Source organism: Schistocerca americana, chromosome X, assembly GCF_021461395.2.
Source record: "Schistocerca americana isolate TAMUIC-IGC-003095 chromosome X, iqSchAmer2.1, whole genome shotgun sequence".
Classification (NCBI taxonomy): Eukaryota; Metazoa; Arthropoda; class Insecta; order Orthoptera; family Acrididae; genus Schistocerca; species Schistocerca americana.
In genome coordinates, this window is record NC_060130.1 from 91689884 (window position 1) to 91704190 (window position 14307).

Sequence of the window (14307 nt, forward strand, 5' to 3'; positions counted from 1 at the left end):
GAGATTTCCAGTTCTGGTAACTATCATCAATATGGGATTTTCATCTGTGGCAGCCTCACCTCCAAATGTGGGTGCCTCATTTAGTTTTCCTGCTAAAGATCGACACACCACCTCCCCAACATTCTCTATTTCGTCGTAATATATGGGGCCAACATTCATGGCCGCTATCTCTTGCTTACTCTGTCTGACAGTTCTGTTTACCATAAGCTGCTGTATAAATCTTCTCTTATTACCTTACATATGAGAAAGACAGAGTCACGATGGTCTTCCGCAACTGCCATAGGAACCACATTCAGGAGTCAGTCACACTTCTTTCATCTGACTCTTTTTCTCTTGCATTTAGTTCATGTGCTGGCATTGCTGGAGCAATCTCTCAATTATTTTGACATCATTTACCAGAAGAACTTGGAACATCTCTCCTGTGACTTCTTTTGTCAAATGTAAGATTTTATTGTCTTCTGTCTGTTGTGGCATGCCTACTCGTCGAATATGGGGTGCTTAGGAAACCCACTTTCTTGGATCGCTAGGCAACAATTCAAGCAAATCATTTTAATGAATTTTTATTACAGTAAGATAAATGACAATACTTAACTTTGAGAATTTACAACGCTGTGTCACAAGCAACGGGCAACAGACAAAATAAGAAAATCTGTTCAGTATACACAACTCCTAATACAAGTGAAACAATACAGCTGCTGTAGACCTCATAGAACAGCTACTCTTCAACTCGACCGTGGCCATATGGCATGGCGTGTATGTTCTCTTTGTGCAACCGAGCACACTGGACTTGCATTCGATAGGATGACAGTTCAGTCCCGTGTCCGGTCATCATGACTTAGGTTTTCCGTGATTTCCCTAAATCGCTTCAGGCAAATGCCGGGATGGTTCCTTTGAAAGGGCCCGACCGACGTCCTTCCCCGTCCTTCCCTAATCCAATGAGACCAATGACCTCGCTGTTTGGTCTCTTCCCCCCAAAACAACCCAACCCTTCTCTTTGCCTAGAGGCCGCTGCTGTCTTGGTGTCATCCTAGAGAGGGTTCAGTCAGCGTACTATTGGCTGACATCTTCTTCAAAGCCCTCTGTGCTCTACTGTTCCTGACCGTCGTGCCAGCACTTGTCTTTTACTCCAAAACACTGTCACTCTGATTCACAATGTGATATAGAGCCAAAATATTCCTTGTGTAAGATCGTGTTGTTTTCCCATTGTGTTGGATCCTGTTCTTCATTTGTTCTTCCACCAAGTGGACTTGCAGCTGATTGTCAGCAAATGGTTTCTTCAGTTCAACTGGGAATTTGTCCCAGCTAACTACCTTCCCCTTGTTGTTCTCGAACCAGTGTTGGGCTGTGCTGTCCAAGCATAAGTACACATTTGCTGAACACATCATGACATCACACATGTTGTATTTGGTGACTCAGTCAATTCCTTCAGCAATTTCATTGGGTCCTAACCATTATTTTTGCAAAACACTTATGGATGCCTGACATGTAGCTGAATTGCTGCTATTTTGGAACCCATTGTTTTCCTGAATATATGGACCTTGGAAACAATGTATGCTTGTATCCCAGTTTGCATCTCTGTAGGCGACAGCTTTTACATTGTCGAATTGAAGCCCTGGTTAAGTACCCAGCATTTCAACTAAACGTCATCTCATAACAACTAACAAGTCTAAATCCAATAGCAGGTTTTTCAATGAAGTTCAACACTTAACACTGAAAGCAAGTTTATTACAAACACCAGTGTACAGATAGAAGAGACCTGGACTAGTGGACAATGTGTGCTGCTATTTATACAAACATTGAATATCCCAGAATATAAAAATGTAAGAAATTTGGAGAACCTTCAAGAAATGATAAAAAGTATATAGAAAATAACTGCTGGTGGTTGGGTTTGAACTGGGGACCTGCATCACACCTATTATGCCACTTTGGGTACAGCTAACCTCATGAGAGTGTCTCCGTGTAATGTGTTCGATTATGATGAGACTGGTGTCAGTAATGATCCAGGAAAATCGTTTGTGATTGGTAGATATGGTATGAAGTGCCCTGAAAATATATGCAGCCATTCTAAGTCTGCAACGATATTATTATCTGTGGGTCAGCTGCAGGTGACTTCTCCCTCCATGTGTCATATACAGAGGTGAGCACATTCAGAACCTTTGGATAGAAAATGGCCATAAAGACCAATATTACGGCAACAAATTGTGTTGTACTGCTGGGAGTTGACATAGTCATACTTCACATGGGTGGAGTTACATGGCAAAATTTATGGACTGGATGCATAGATGGAAAATGAAATATCATCAACTGTCAAAAGGGCAGAGTGTGAAGCATTTGACTAATACAGCAGAATCTTATCAAGAAACCTCTCACAAACTCCAAAGAAACTCCTGTCATATGTAAAGACTGTGAGTGGCACCAAAGTGAATATCCAGACACTTATGGATGACTCAGGAACTTTAGTAAGGGTAACAAAGCAAAAGCTGAGGTGCTCAACTACATTTTCAAATATTCCTTTGCTTAGGAAAATACATGATTACTGTCCCCAATTTAATTTTTGCACCACAACAATAACACGTGATAGAGCTATTAGTGTCAGTTGAATTTAGAAACAACTAGAATTGTTAAAATTGAACTAGGCCTCATTGCCCAAAGGACTCCCTATCAGATTTTGTGCAGAAATCGTAGCTTACTTAACAGACTCATAGATCCCCCACTGGTTGGAATAAAACATAGGTCAAACTGATCTGCAAGGAGTGTTGCAAATATAACTCACGTAATTATTGTCCAATACCATTGATATCCATCTGTTGTAGAATCTTAGAATGCATTCTGAGCTAAGATGTAAGGAGATATCCCAAACAGAACGACTTCCTTCATGGTGAGCACAATGGATTTAAAAAACAATCAGTCATGTAAAACTCAACTCCCACTCTTCTCACATGATAGCCTGAAAGCTGTGAATCGAGGAAAGTGGGCAGATAAAGTGTTCCGTAACTTCTGAAAAGGATTTCACTCAGTACCACAGCATCACTACTTAATGAAAGTATGATCACGGGGTTATCAAACAAAGTGTGTGACTAGGTTGAGGATTTCATGGGCGGGAGTATGCAGCATGTTACCTTGGATAGAGTGTCATCAACGATTTTAGAAGTAGTCAAGTGTGTTCCAGGCAAGTGTGTGTTGTGACCCTTTCTGCTCATGTTGTATATTAATGAGACCTGGCACTCAGTGTTAATAGTAATCTCAGTCTTGATGCATTTACCTATAATGATGTATTAGCAAGCTGAAAACAGTTATGTGGATGTTCAAACAGATCTTGATAAGATTTCAAAGAGATGCAAACCTTGGCAGCTTGCTTTAAAGTTTCAGGAATGCAACATTTGTCCTTCACAAAATGCAAAAACGTAGTACTGTGTGGGGAATATGAAAGATGATTATACATAGCCTCAGTTGTAGCAGAGCTGGTGACAGACTTTCCTTCATTGGTAGAATGCTAGGAAAGTGCAGTTGATCGACAAAGGAGACTACTTGCAAAATATCTCTGCGACAGATGTGTGGGTCACATACTAATTGGGACTAACAAGTGATATTGAATATCTAAAATGGAGGGCAGTGTGTACACCGACACAAGTGTTTGAGTCATGGGAGAGCATCACAGGAATTCTGGAAAACTTGAACTGGCAGACCTTTAAATGTAGACATCAATCATCCCACAAAGGCCAACTGCCAAAGTGAGGAATCTGGGAATATGCTACAGCAATCTTCATATCACTCCTCTATGGACAGCAAATACAAGATGTGACTGAGTACAGTAACCACAGAAGCATTTAAGCATTCTTTATTATGAAATTCAAATATGTGGAGCAATGGGAAGTACAATCTGTCATACAGCCCACAGTGGTTTCCAGAGGATGGATGTAGATGTATGGTTCCTTGTACAACACTGTGCTAATTTTTCCCCATATTCTTATTGATATCATGATATGTTACATAGTCACGTTAGTTTTTATCATTATCATTATAGCTTTTATGACTGACATTTGGTTTATAAATGGTGAAAATTTTGTGATTTGTGTTTGACAGATTTTATCAACTGATATCCAGGACAGAAGGCTCCAGTTGTTGTTGTTGTTGTTGTTGTTGTTGTTGTTGATTTTGGAGGTGGTGGTGGTGGTGGTTGTGGTGGTTATCATCTTCAGTCCAAAGACTGGTTTGATGCATCTCTCCCTACTGGTCTGCCCTGTGCAAACTCTTCATCTCTGCATAACTACTACAATTCTACCAGTAAATAATTTCCAACCTGTTTACTGTTGTCTAGCCTTCCTCTACCTATACAGTTTTTACCTCCTCACCCCCCTCTTCTCCCAATTCCCTCCCTAAAACCTGCCAAATTGATTATTCCTTGATGCCTCAGTATATGCCCTATCAACTGACCTCTTGTGTTAGTCAATTACTTAATTCCCCAATTCCATTCAATACCTCCCCATTGGTTATTTGATCAATCTGTCTAATCTTCAGCATTCTCCTGTTGAATCACATTTGAGAAGCTTCTATTTTATTCGTGTCTGAACTGTTTATCATTCAGATTTAATTTTTGTACAAGGCAATATTCCATGCCTTCAGAAAAAGACTTCCTAACACTGCCTTATGTGATGTGCCAAAACATTGTGTTCCTATGTTCATCCAGTGACATGGTGAATAATGATTGCAGTGGGCATGGGATCATCGAGATTGGATAGGGGTAATTGGAAATGTGCCATCCAGGTAGATGAATCACATTTCAGGTTACTCCGGGTCTACATCTACATCTATTCTGCAAACCATCATGAAGTGCATGGCAGAGGGTACGTCACATTGTACAAGTTATTAGGGTTTCTTCCCATTCCATTCATGTATGGAGCGCAGGAAGGATAATTGTTTGAATTCCTATATGTGTGCAGTAATCATTGTAATCTTATCTTCTTGATCCCTATGTGAGTGATATGTAGGGGGTTGTAGTATATTTCTAGAGTCGTCATTTAAAGCTGGTTCTTGAAACTTTGTTAGGAGACTTTCGCGGAATAGTTTACGTCTATCTTCAAAAATCTGCAAGTTCAGTTTCTTCAGTATCTCTTTGGTTCTCCCACGGATCAAACAAACCTGTGACCATTCATGCTGCCCTTCTCTGTATTAATTCAATATCCCCTGTTAGTACTATTTGTAATATTGCAAACTTGAGCAATTTGAGTGATTTGTAAGTAATCTCCTTTGTAGACTGATTGAACTTCCCCAGTATTCTACCAATAAACCAAAGTGTACCACCTGTGTTACCCATGACTGAACATATGTGATCATTCCATTTCATATCCCTACAAAGTATTAGATACTGGTATTTTTATGAGTTGGCCGCTGGCAGCAGTGACTCATTGATATTATAGTCATAGGATACTATGTTGTTTTTTTTCCATTTTGTGAAGTGCACAGTTTTACATTTCTGAACATTTAAAGTAAGTTGCCAGTCTTTGCACCACTTTGAAATCTTATCAAGATACGACTGAATATTTATGCAGCTTCTTTCAGACATTACTTCATTATAGATTACTACGTCATCTGTAAAAAGTGTGAGGTTTCTATTAGTATTGTCTGCTAGGTCATTTATATGCAAAACGAACAGCAAGGATCGCAACACACTTCCATGGTGCAGACCTGCAGTTACTTCTACATTTGACGGTGACTGTCCATCCAAGATAACATGCTGCATCCTTCCTACCAAAAAGTCCTCAATCCAGTCACAAATTTCACTTGGTATCTCCTATGATTGTACTTTTGACAAAAGGGGTAGGTGTGGTACTGAGTCAAATGCTTTTTGGAAATCAAGAAATACTGCATCTACCTGATTGCCTGGATCCAAAGGTTTCAATATGTCATATGGAAAAAAGTGCGAGTTGAGTTTCACGTGATTGATGTTTTCGGAATCCCTGCTGGTTGGCATTTTGTTCAAAGTACCTCTTTATGTTTGAACTCAGAATATGTTATGAGTTTCTATAATAAAACAATGCCGAGGATACTGGATGGTAGTTTTGTGGATCACTCCAACCACCCTTCTTGTAGATAGGCATGACCTGTGCTTTTTTCCAAGAACTGGGCAAGGTTTTTAATTCAAGGGTTCTACAGTAGATTACAGTTAGAAGAGGAGCTAACTCAGTTGTAAGTTCAGTATAGAATATGACAGGGATTCCATCGGGCCATGGAGCTTTGTTCAACTTTAACATTTTAGCTGTTTCTCAACACCACTGACACTAATATCGATTTCTTTTCAGTGGTATGAGAATTAAATAGGAGTAGCTCTCCTCATTTTCCCTTTGTAAAGGAATATTTGAAAACAGAGTTAAGCATTTCAGTTTTTGCTTTGGTACCCTCAGTTTCAGTTTCTATCTCATGCATTAGGGTCTGTACACTAACTTTGGTGCCACTAGCAGCCTTTACATACAACTGGAATTCTTTTGTTTTGTAAAATATCATTTGACAATATTCTACAACAGTAGTCATTGAAGGCTTTGAGCATTGCTCTCTTGGCAGCCAAATGTGTTTCATCCAACATCTTTCTATTTATAGCCCTTCATTTTGTTTTATACATATTATGCAGTAATCTCCATTTCTTTAGAAGTTTCTTTGCAGTGACTGTATACCATGGAGGTTCCCTCCCATTGTGAACTGTTGTACCAGGTATATATCTGTCCAGTGCATGGTCAACTGTTCTTTTAAACTTGAGCCATATTTCTTTTGCATGCTCCTGCCCTGTGCTGAAAGTTTCAAGTTGCTCATTGAGATAATACACTACTGATTTTCTATCTAGTTTACTCAACATATATGTCTTTTTGCTTGTTTTATTTGTCGTTTGCACTTTGGTAATCGTTGTTTCCACAAATGTGTCACGGTTAGTTATACCAGTTTCGATTTTGACATCTGCAAAGAGGTCAGGTCTATTTGTTGTCATTAGATCCAGTATATTTCCATCATGAGTGGAGTTCGTAACTATCTGTTCTAGGTAGTTTTCAGAGAAGGCATTTAGTAATGTTACACAGGATGTCTTATCATGCCCACCACCAACAAAACTGTAATTTTCCCAATTAATTGTTGGATGATTAAAGTCTCCACCAATGATTGCGATATGATTGGGGAACTTATGTACAAGTGAACCGAGGTTTCCTCTTAAGTTTTTGGTTATATCAAGGGATGTTTCGGGTGGGTGATAGAAGGCTCCAATTATCATTTTATGCCCCCCCCCCTGCCCCCCCCCCCCCCCCTGTTACAGAGTCTTGCCCAAACAATCTCATATGCAGCTTCAATTTTCACCTCAATGGGTTCAAATTCTTGTCTACTGTGACAAATACACCACCTCCATTTCCCATTTGCCTACACTTTCAATATGTACTTAAATTTTCCGCAAAAATCTTGCTGCTATCAATTTCAGGTTTCAGCCATCTTTCTGTATGAGGTCAACAGTCATGTCTCGAAATGCTGTCATCCAGCTGCTCGAAATATGCACCACAATACACATGTCAACCAGTGCTGTGGGAGACATCTACCTGGGCCACCTTGGGACCTGTGATAGTAATCGAAGACACCATGACAGGTGTGGGCTATATGAACACTGTCGTGTACCGCCTGCATAACTTCACGGTTGATGTCTTCCCCAACTGCAGTGGCATATTCCAGCAGGATAACTGTCCATGTCACAAGGCCGGAATCATGCTGTGGTGGTTTGAGGAGCATGACAGTGAAGTCATGTTGATGTCTTGGCCAACAAATGTGATTGATCTGAACCTGACAGAACACATCTGGGAAGTTATCAGGCACAAGTTCTGTGCCCACAAACTATTGACCTGTAATTTACAGGAAATGTGCATAGCCATCTGGTGCCACTTACCTCTGAAAACCAACGAACGACTTTTTTACTGCATGCCATGCAGAATCACTACTGTATTGCATTCCAAAAGTGAACCAACTCCCTCTCTCACTCTCACAATATTTACTCAGGAGCAGGTAATTCATTCAGAGAATGATAAGTAAATATTTTGTCTTATACATAATCTAAAATTTTGGTTTTGAACCATAGGTTTACAGAAAACAGGCATAGTTTTAACATCCTCAGAAGGGTTGCAGTAACTGATGCCTGAGGAGCGAATACAGAGGAAGAAGTGTTAGGGGTGTTAAAATTATTAAGAATAAAATACATTGTGTGACCAAAAAGTGAAGCATTCAGAGGCGGAAGAGGAAACAAAACTTATCAGTATGACGTTGCACTCCTTCTGACCTGGAAGTATGCACTTATTCGACTGGGTAGGGTATCATAGAGCCATTGTATCTTCTCCTGAGGCAAACTGGTCTACACCTGTTGTAACTAGTCCTTGATACCCTGGATACTGGCACTGAGACAGAGTTGACTTATTGTTTCAACATTAGTAGAATGGGAACTGTCTCAAGATCACCATCATACTGACTGACAGTGGTCATCCATGGCAGTGCACAACTGTGAATTGTTGCTGCACAAAATGGCTGAACACATTGCGATGTCATTCATGAGCAGTCTGTGCATCCCAGTTGTGGCACCACTCCAAATGCAGCTATTTTTGATGTGGCGTTAACAACTGCCTACACAAGGGATGGTAATTGCCTATCCCGGCTGCTAGCCTATGACTAATGGTGCAGGGTAACACAGAATGTTGCATGGAGTCCATTACTTGTTCCTGGATAGAGTATGTAGATGTGAAGGGGTTATGATATGCCTAGTGCACAATATGTCAATCCTCCCTTGCAGTAATCAGACATGCTCAACTGGAACCTTGACAATGAGTATGCCTTCCCTCACATTCCCGTGAAGTCTAACATCAAGCCACTGTCACATCCGTATGCCCTGCAAATCGGGATGTTGCACAATTGAACCTGACAGCCAAGTGGACACACACAGTGAGGTCACTTTCAAACTCTGTCAATCGCTGATAACACTGTCTCACATGAGTATGCAACATTTCCATGTTCTTTATAGTGATTACTCCACATATGATGCTATTCACAGCCCTTGTATAATCTATTAGGCATGGTGACCACACTAATGTACCCTGATGGGCATTTTACCCATCACAGAGAATTGCAACTCTTGATCATTTACATTCCACTGATGTGTGTATGAAGTTACATTTAAATCCCACCATGTCTCTGGGTGCTTTCTGTCAGGCAGTGTACAATTCTGGCCATTAAAATTGAAACACTAGAAAGTATAACTGATTACAAAATTTTAATTGTTTGTAAATCATATAGAAGGAAGAATAAATCATGGTAAGTGTTTTTTGGGTATGCGAGGTGGCAAATTCAGTACATAGATCGCTCTAACTTGACTGGGAATTGAGTCTTATTGAGCTTGCGTGACAGATACAATTAAATTGTTCTGTGCTACTTTATCTGTGTGGTATAGTTTATCATAGTGGCTGCTGAGTTGTGGTGTCCTAGTCTCATGGCAACCCACAACGAGATGTTTTCAGTGGAAGAGAGATCTGGAGAGTGTGCTGGCCAGGGCAATAAACACCCTCTGTATTGAGGTAGCAACATTATTTTGTTGCATTTTCTTGTTGTCCCAAAATATCAGATATGTAATGGCTGCTCTCCAGATTACCTCCTTTGTGTACGACTGTTGACTGTGGTGTGTACCCGGTGGCACCTTATACCATAGTGCCAGATGCTGGGCCTGTATAATGATTATGAATGTAATTGGCACCATTCATTTTCCTCAGAGCTCCCACACATGATCCATCATGATGTTGTATGCAGAACTGGCTCATCTGAAAAGATGGTATGGTGCCACTCCTGTGTTCATTGGTATCATTAAGTGCACCACTGTCAGATTTCTCTCTCTGCTGCCACATCAAGGGAATCCTCAATAATTGTCACCATGTTGACAGTCTACAGTGCTGCTGACGGTGTTGCGCTCTCTGTGTGGATACTCGTCCCGATTCAAACGAGCCCACTTCCTGACTCGAGGTATGTGACACGGTCATATGATTCTTTACAGCTGGGTAAACAACATATTTGTACTCTTGGGTGCTGGCTGCATGGAGCTGTTACATCCTGCATTACATTCAGTATGGCTCTCCTGAATTCATCGATTACATATTCACACGGTGGAAGTTGTGGTATCCCGGCAAACGTGAGCAGCAAAATTGCAGAACAATAAACTGCGGTCTCATAGGCCACGAGCCCCCCGTTGTTGAACTCCTACACATGTTGGTAGATATTTCTACTTCTTACTCATTGCATAACATTATCTCCTCACAAACCAAGAACATTCAATTGTGATTTATGAATGAGAAACCCACCGCATAATCTTAATCGAATACAGCTAACCGGCAATGGTTTACAACCACTAAATATGTACAGAAATTGGACATACTTCTCAATCTGGGGTATCCCCGTGAACTATGTCAGCACACAAAGGTTGGTTGATTCTTGGGAGTTTGCCCACTTTAAAGGTAATGGAACTCAAAATTGTAGAAGATCATATAGAATATGAATGAAGAAACTCCATCATTTTTGGTTTTTAGGGTTTTAAAAAAGTACACAATAAAATTACTGAAGTCCAGAATATACAACTTTTTTGCTATCACGTGTGAGATTATGAACTTCTTTTCTGAACTCCCAGTTTGTGAAAGGGCACAGACAGTTATTGATCATGTGTAAAACATGCTGATCATAAATCACTTCCAACATATTTGAATGTCTTACGTCGAATCTTGTTTATTGTTATTGTAAATGAAACCTTGATTGGGTACTGAAATCGCATAAAACAAAAGGGTCAGTTTGTTAGGATCATTCGGGTACGGGGTATAAGAAAGATCTCTCCAGCTGCTGGATCTGTGAGAGTAGTGGCCAGCAGTGTAAATATGAAATGAAAGACTTAGATGGAATAGAATCCATAAAAAGCGGGAGGGGTAGGATGTAGTGCAAGAAAGGAAAAGAGAATGGATAGTAAAGGTTAAACTTTGTGAAGAGAGGCAAAGGTCCAAGTAGGAGGGGAAACTAGAAGAGTAGTAGAGAAGATAATGGTGACAACCAATGAAAATAAACATGTAGCAGAAATCAAGAATGCCTTGTAGTTCTAGGCTGGGAGAAGTAATGATTAGACTGCCCAAAATATGTAGCGGAAACAGAAGTACAATTTTTTCCTCACCAGTATGCACTATTTCTTTGAGCTCATTCCTGACAACTGAAAAATTCATTATACTAAAGTCATTAGTGTGTGATAATATTACTTAGATATGATTTATATAGGAGTGCTCTCCCGAGTTTTGTGATGGATACCATCATGAAGGTGCACACAGCTTTGTAAAGAAGAGAATTTGAAGGGCAGTAGGCAGTAACCAGAAGTTTTATTAAGATGCTGCACTTTGAACCACCAACAGTGATGTACTCTGAGTCGAACAGAGATAATTGTGAACATTATGGATCACTTATCAGGGCATATCTTTTAAAAGAGAACCTGGATTGTGGGCTCTTGACCTGGTCAGTGATGCATTACAGAAGCTGTATCCGTATGCATCTTGTAAGAATACTCCTGGTTTCAAATATTGTTGATAGAAACAAAATGTGCCATACAAGTAATTCATTAACTATAGCCCTATTAACTATAAAACTTTATTACAGTATACAGTGCAGCAAGCAGATAATGGAAATATTCATTGTAAGAGCCATTTCAATTTTACCCTTTTGTCAAATGTAATAATGAATGTACATGTCAAAGTTTCCACATTGAGACTGTTGAACTTTCTGAATCTCTGCCCCCAGAAAAATAGGAATGTAAAACAATGGGTAATTTTTACAATGTTATAGCTTCAGTAACATAGCTCCACTAGGTAAATAAATGATTTTAGTCTTTGTTAGAAGCTGCAAGTAGATTCTGTGTGATGATGTATGTTAAGAATTAAGGCCTTTTTTATGGACAGGCTATCAGCCTGATTTACTAATGTTTCTTCCTTTTTTTTTCAGTTGGCACAAATACAACTTGCAGTGGCAACTACTGGGTCATTATCAGATCAAGACAGTTTGCTCGTACTGCAAGAACAGATGACTCATCTTATCGCATTGACTAAAGAAAACATGACTCAACTCAGAAATAAAAGTAGTGATACAGTTCAAAATTTGTCAAATGATAACAGTGAAAATGAGGTAAGAAGAATTTCCTTGTAATGGAGCAGAGGGGGGGGGGGGGGGGGGTGAGAGAGAGAGAGAGAGAGAGAGAGAGAGAGAGAGAAATGATTTTTAGCGTACAACTGTAAAGGACTGAGCGGATAATTCAAAACCTGATTGTGTAAGAGCTATGATGACTGACCATTAAAGAAACCACAAATTGGGAATAAAAATGATGAATAAAACATGAGAACTGTAATGATGATGATCAGATAATAAGAAATAGTTCATCATAATTACTCTCAATAAAACATTTTGGGTGAGAATTTGAATTATTTAAAAACATTTAAATTACATTTAATACATTAACCACCCTCTGAACCTGAGGTAATGTTTGTTAAGCCAAGATGCTGGACTCAGGCAGGAGGATGATGGTTCAAATCCTTTTTCAGCCACCCAGATTTAGGTTTTGCATCAGTAATGCAAATACTGGGATTGTACCTTTGAGAAAGACACACTTAATTCCTGTCCTACAGCCTTCCCTAATCTGAACTTCAGTTCTGTTCCCAATGACCTTGTTGTCAGTAGGACATTAAAGTGTAAAATTCTTCCCTTCCTTAATTTTCTTCATTTTTGCATGTCCTTGTTCAGTTTCTTTGTTCAGCTTACAGTACGTCTCCCACTCCCAATTTTCTGTATAAGGACACTGTTCTTTTATTACTGACAATTTCCACACCATTCACATTATTCAGTCTCTCCCCTGCTCCTTTTTTCTCATAGTCATCTATCTTTATCACACTTTCTTACTTTTTCCTCATACATTCATCTATTCAGTTTGTTCTTTCTCACTTTCAGATCACCTTTCCTTCCTGCACAAAGTGAGATGATATGTTGACAAGACATTGAACTCATATTATGAGGATTAGGGTTCAAATCTCCAGCTGACCTTCCAGATTACAGTTTCCATGTTTCTATAAATTGATTAAGATGAATTTTGGAGTGGTTCCTTTGAAAAAGACTTGAGTGATTTTCTTCCTCACCTTTGTACTGTAGGATTATATACTCAATTTCAAATGGCGTCACTGTCAACAAGATGTTGAATCCTACCCTTATTTCCATTTTCAGTGTGGCTTAGTGACCAAGTGCCTAATTATTGGACTACAGATCCAAAAGTATGGGGTTTGATCCTCAGTCAGTTACAGAATTTATCTGACAATTCTGACAATTATTGCTTGTTCCACATCAGGCATTGATTTTTATATGTATAAAATGCTGAACTGCTTTATCATTCAGTGTCCATATTATATCATACATCCCTTTATAACTAGCTGGGTAAGCCAGCTGACATGCCAGGAGGAGGCAAGATCATAGCAGTTTCAATAAAACTTTGCGTATTATAGTACTTTGCTGTTCAAACCACCCTTCAGGTTGAGGACAGCTTTACTGTTATGAGACCACATCTGTAGTTTCAGTTGCTCCACTTTTGTTACAATGATGTGTGTGCCATCTGAAACAGAATCACAAAATTTTAAAATTTATTTCATAACTACAAAACTAAAGACCCGTACAATATGTTCTTTTCAAGTTTACAGACATGATATTTTTATGCATTGTGGTGTTATCCTAATCAGCATGGATTAAACTGTTTGTGGTTTCTGAAGTGTAACTTTCATAAAATATTTCCTGGTTACAGGAGGAAAATATCGATTGCACTTTAAACATTTCAATTGTCGTTTAAATGCAGTGAGGGAGAATATTTATGAATTTCAAAGTAGTCATAATCTATAAAAAATTAAGAAAGTTGTATTCAGTTAAGTGATTCATGAAGGGAGCTTTACTGTATATCTCTGTATTGTCCTTCAGTTTCTGCACAAATGTTATTGTTTATTTTGTATTATAGCAGGCTGCTTTGTATTATCAGTTTACTACAGTAATAAGCACACTGATCAAAAAATTAGTCACCTCTAGAGTAATCCATTCAAGCATCAGATAATACCATATAATTCTGCCCCAGGATTGACAACCACCTGGATTCATTTTGGAAGTGCATTCACGTGGTTGTGCAGGGGCTTTCTGCCCAGGTTAAGCCACTCTCTGAGGATTTGATCATGCTATTCCCACAAATTGCGGTGTTCGTTACACGATCAT

At 39.3% G+C, this 14307-nt stretch overlaps 1 protein-coding gene across 2 annotated transcripts in view; it reads left to right on the plus strand.

Moving 5' to 3' along the window:
- LOC124554889 (zinc finger CCCH-type with G patch domain-containing protein) overlaps positions 1 to 14307 on the plus strand; it is a 172215-nt gene that overhangs the window by 14261 nt on the left and 143647 nt on the right. For both annotated transcript variants that reach the window (XM_047128565.1, XM_047128566.1), the window contains exon 2: positions 12019 to 12198. In XM_047128565.1, coding sequence (XP_046984521.1) covers positions 12019 to 12198 — 180 coding nt within the window. The remainder of the gene's footprint in view (positions 1 to 12018; positions 12199 to 14307) is intronic.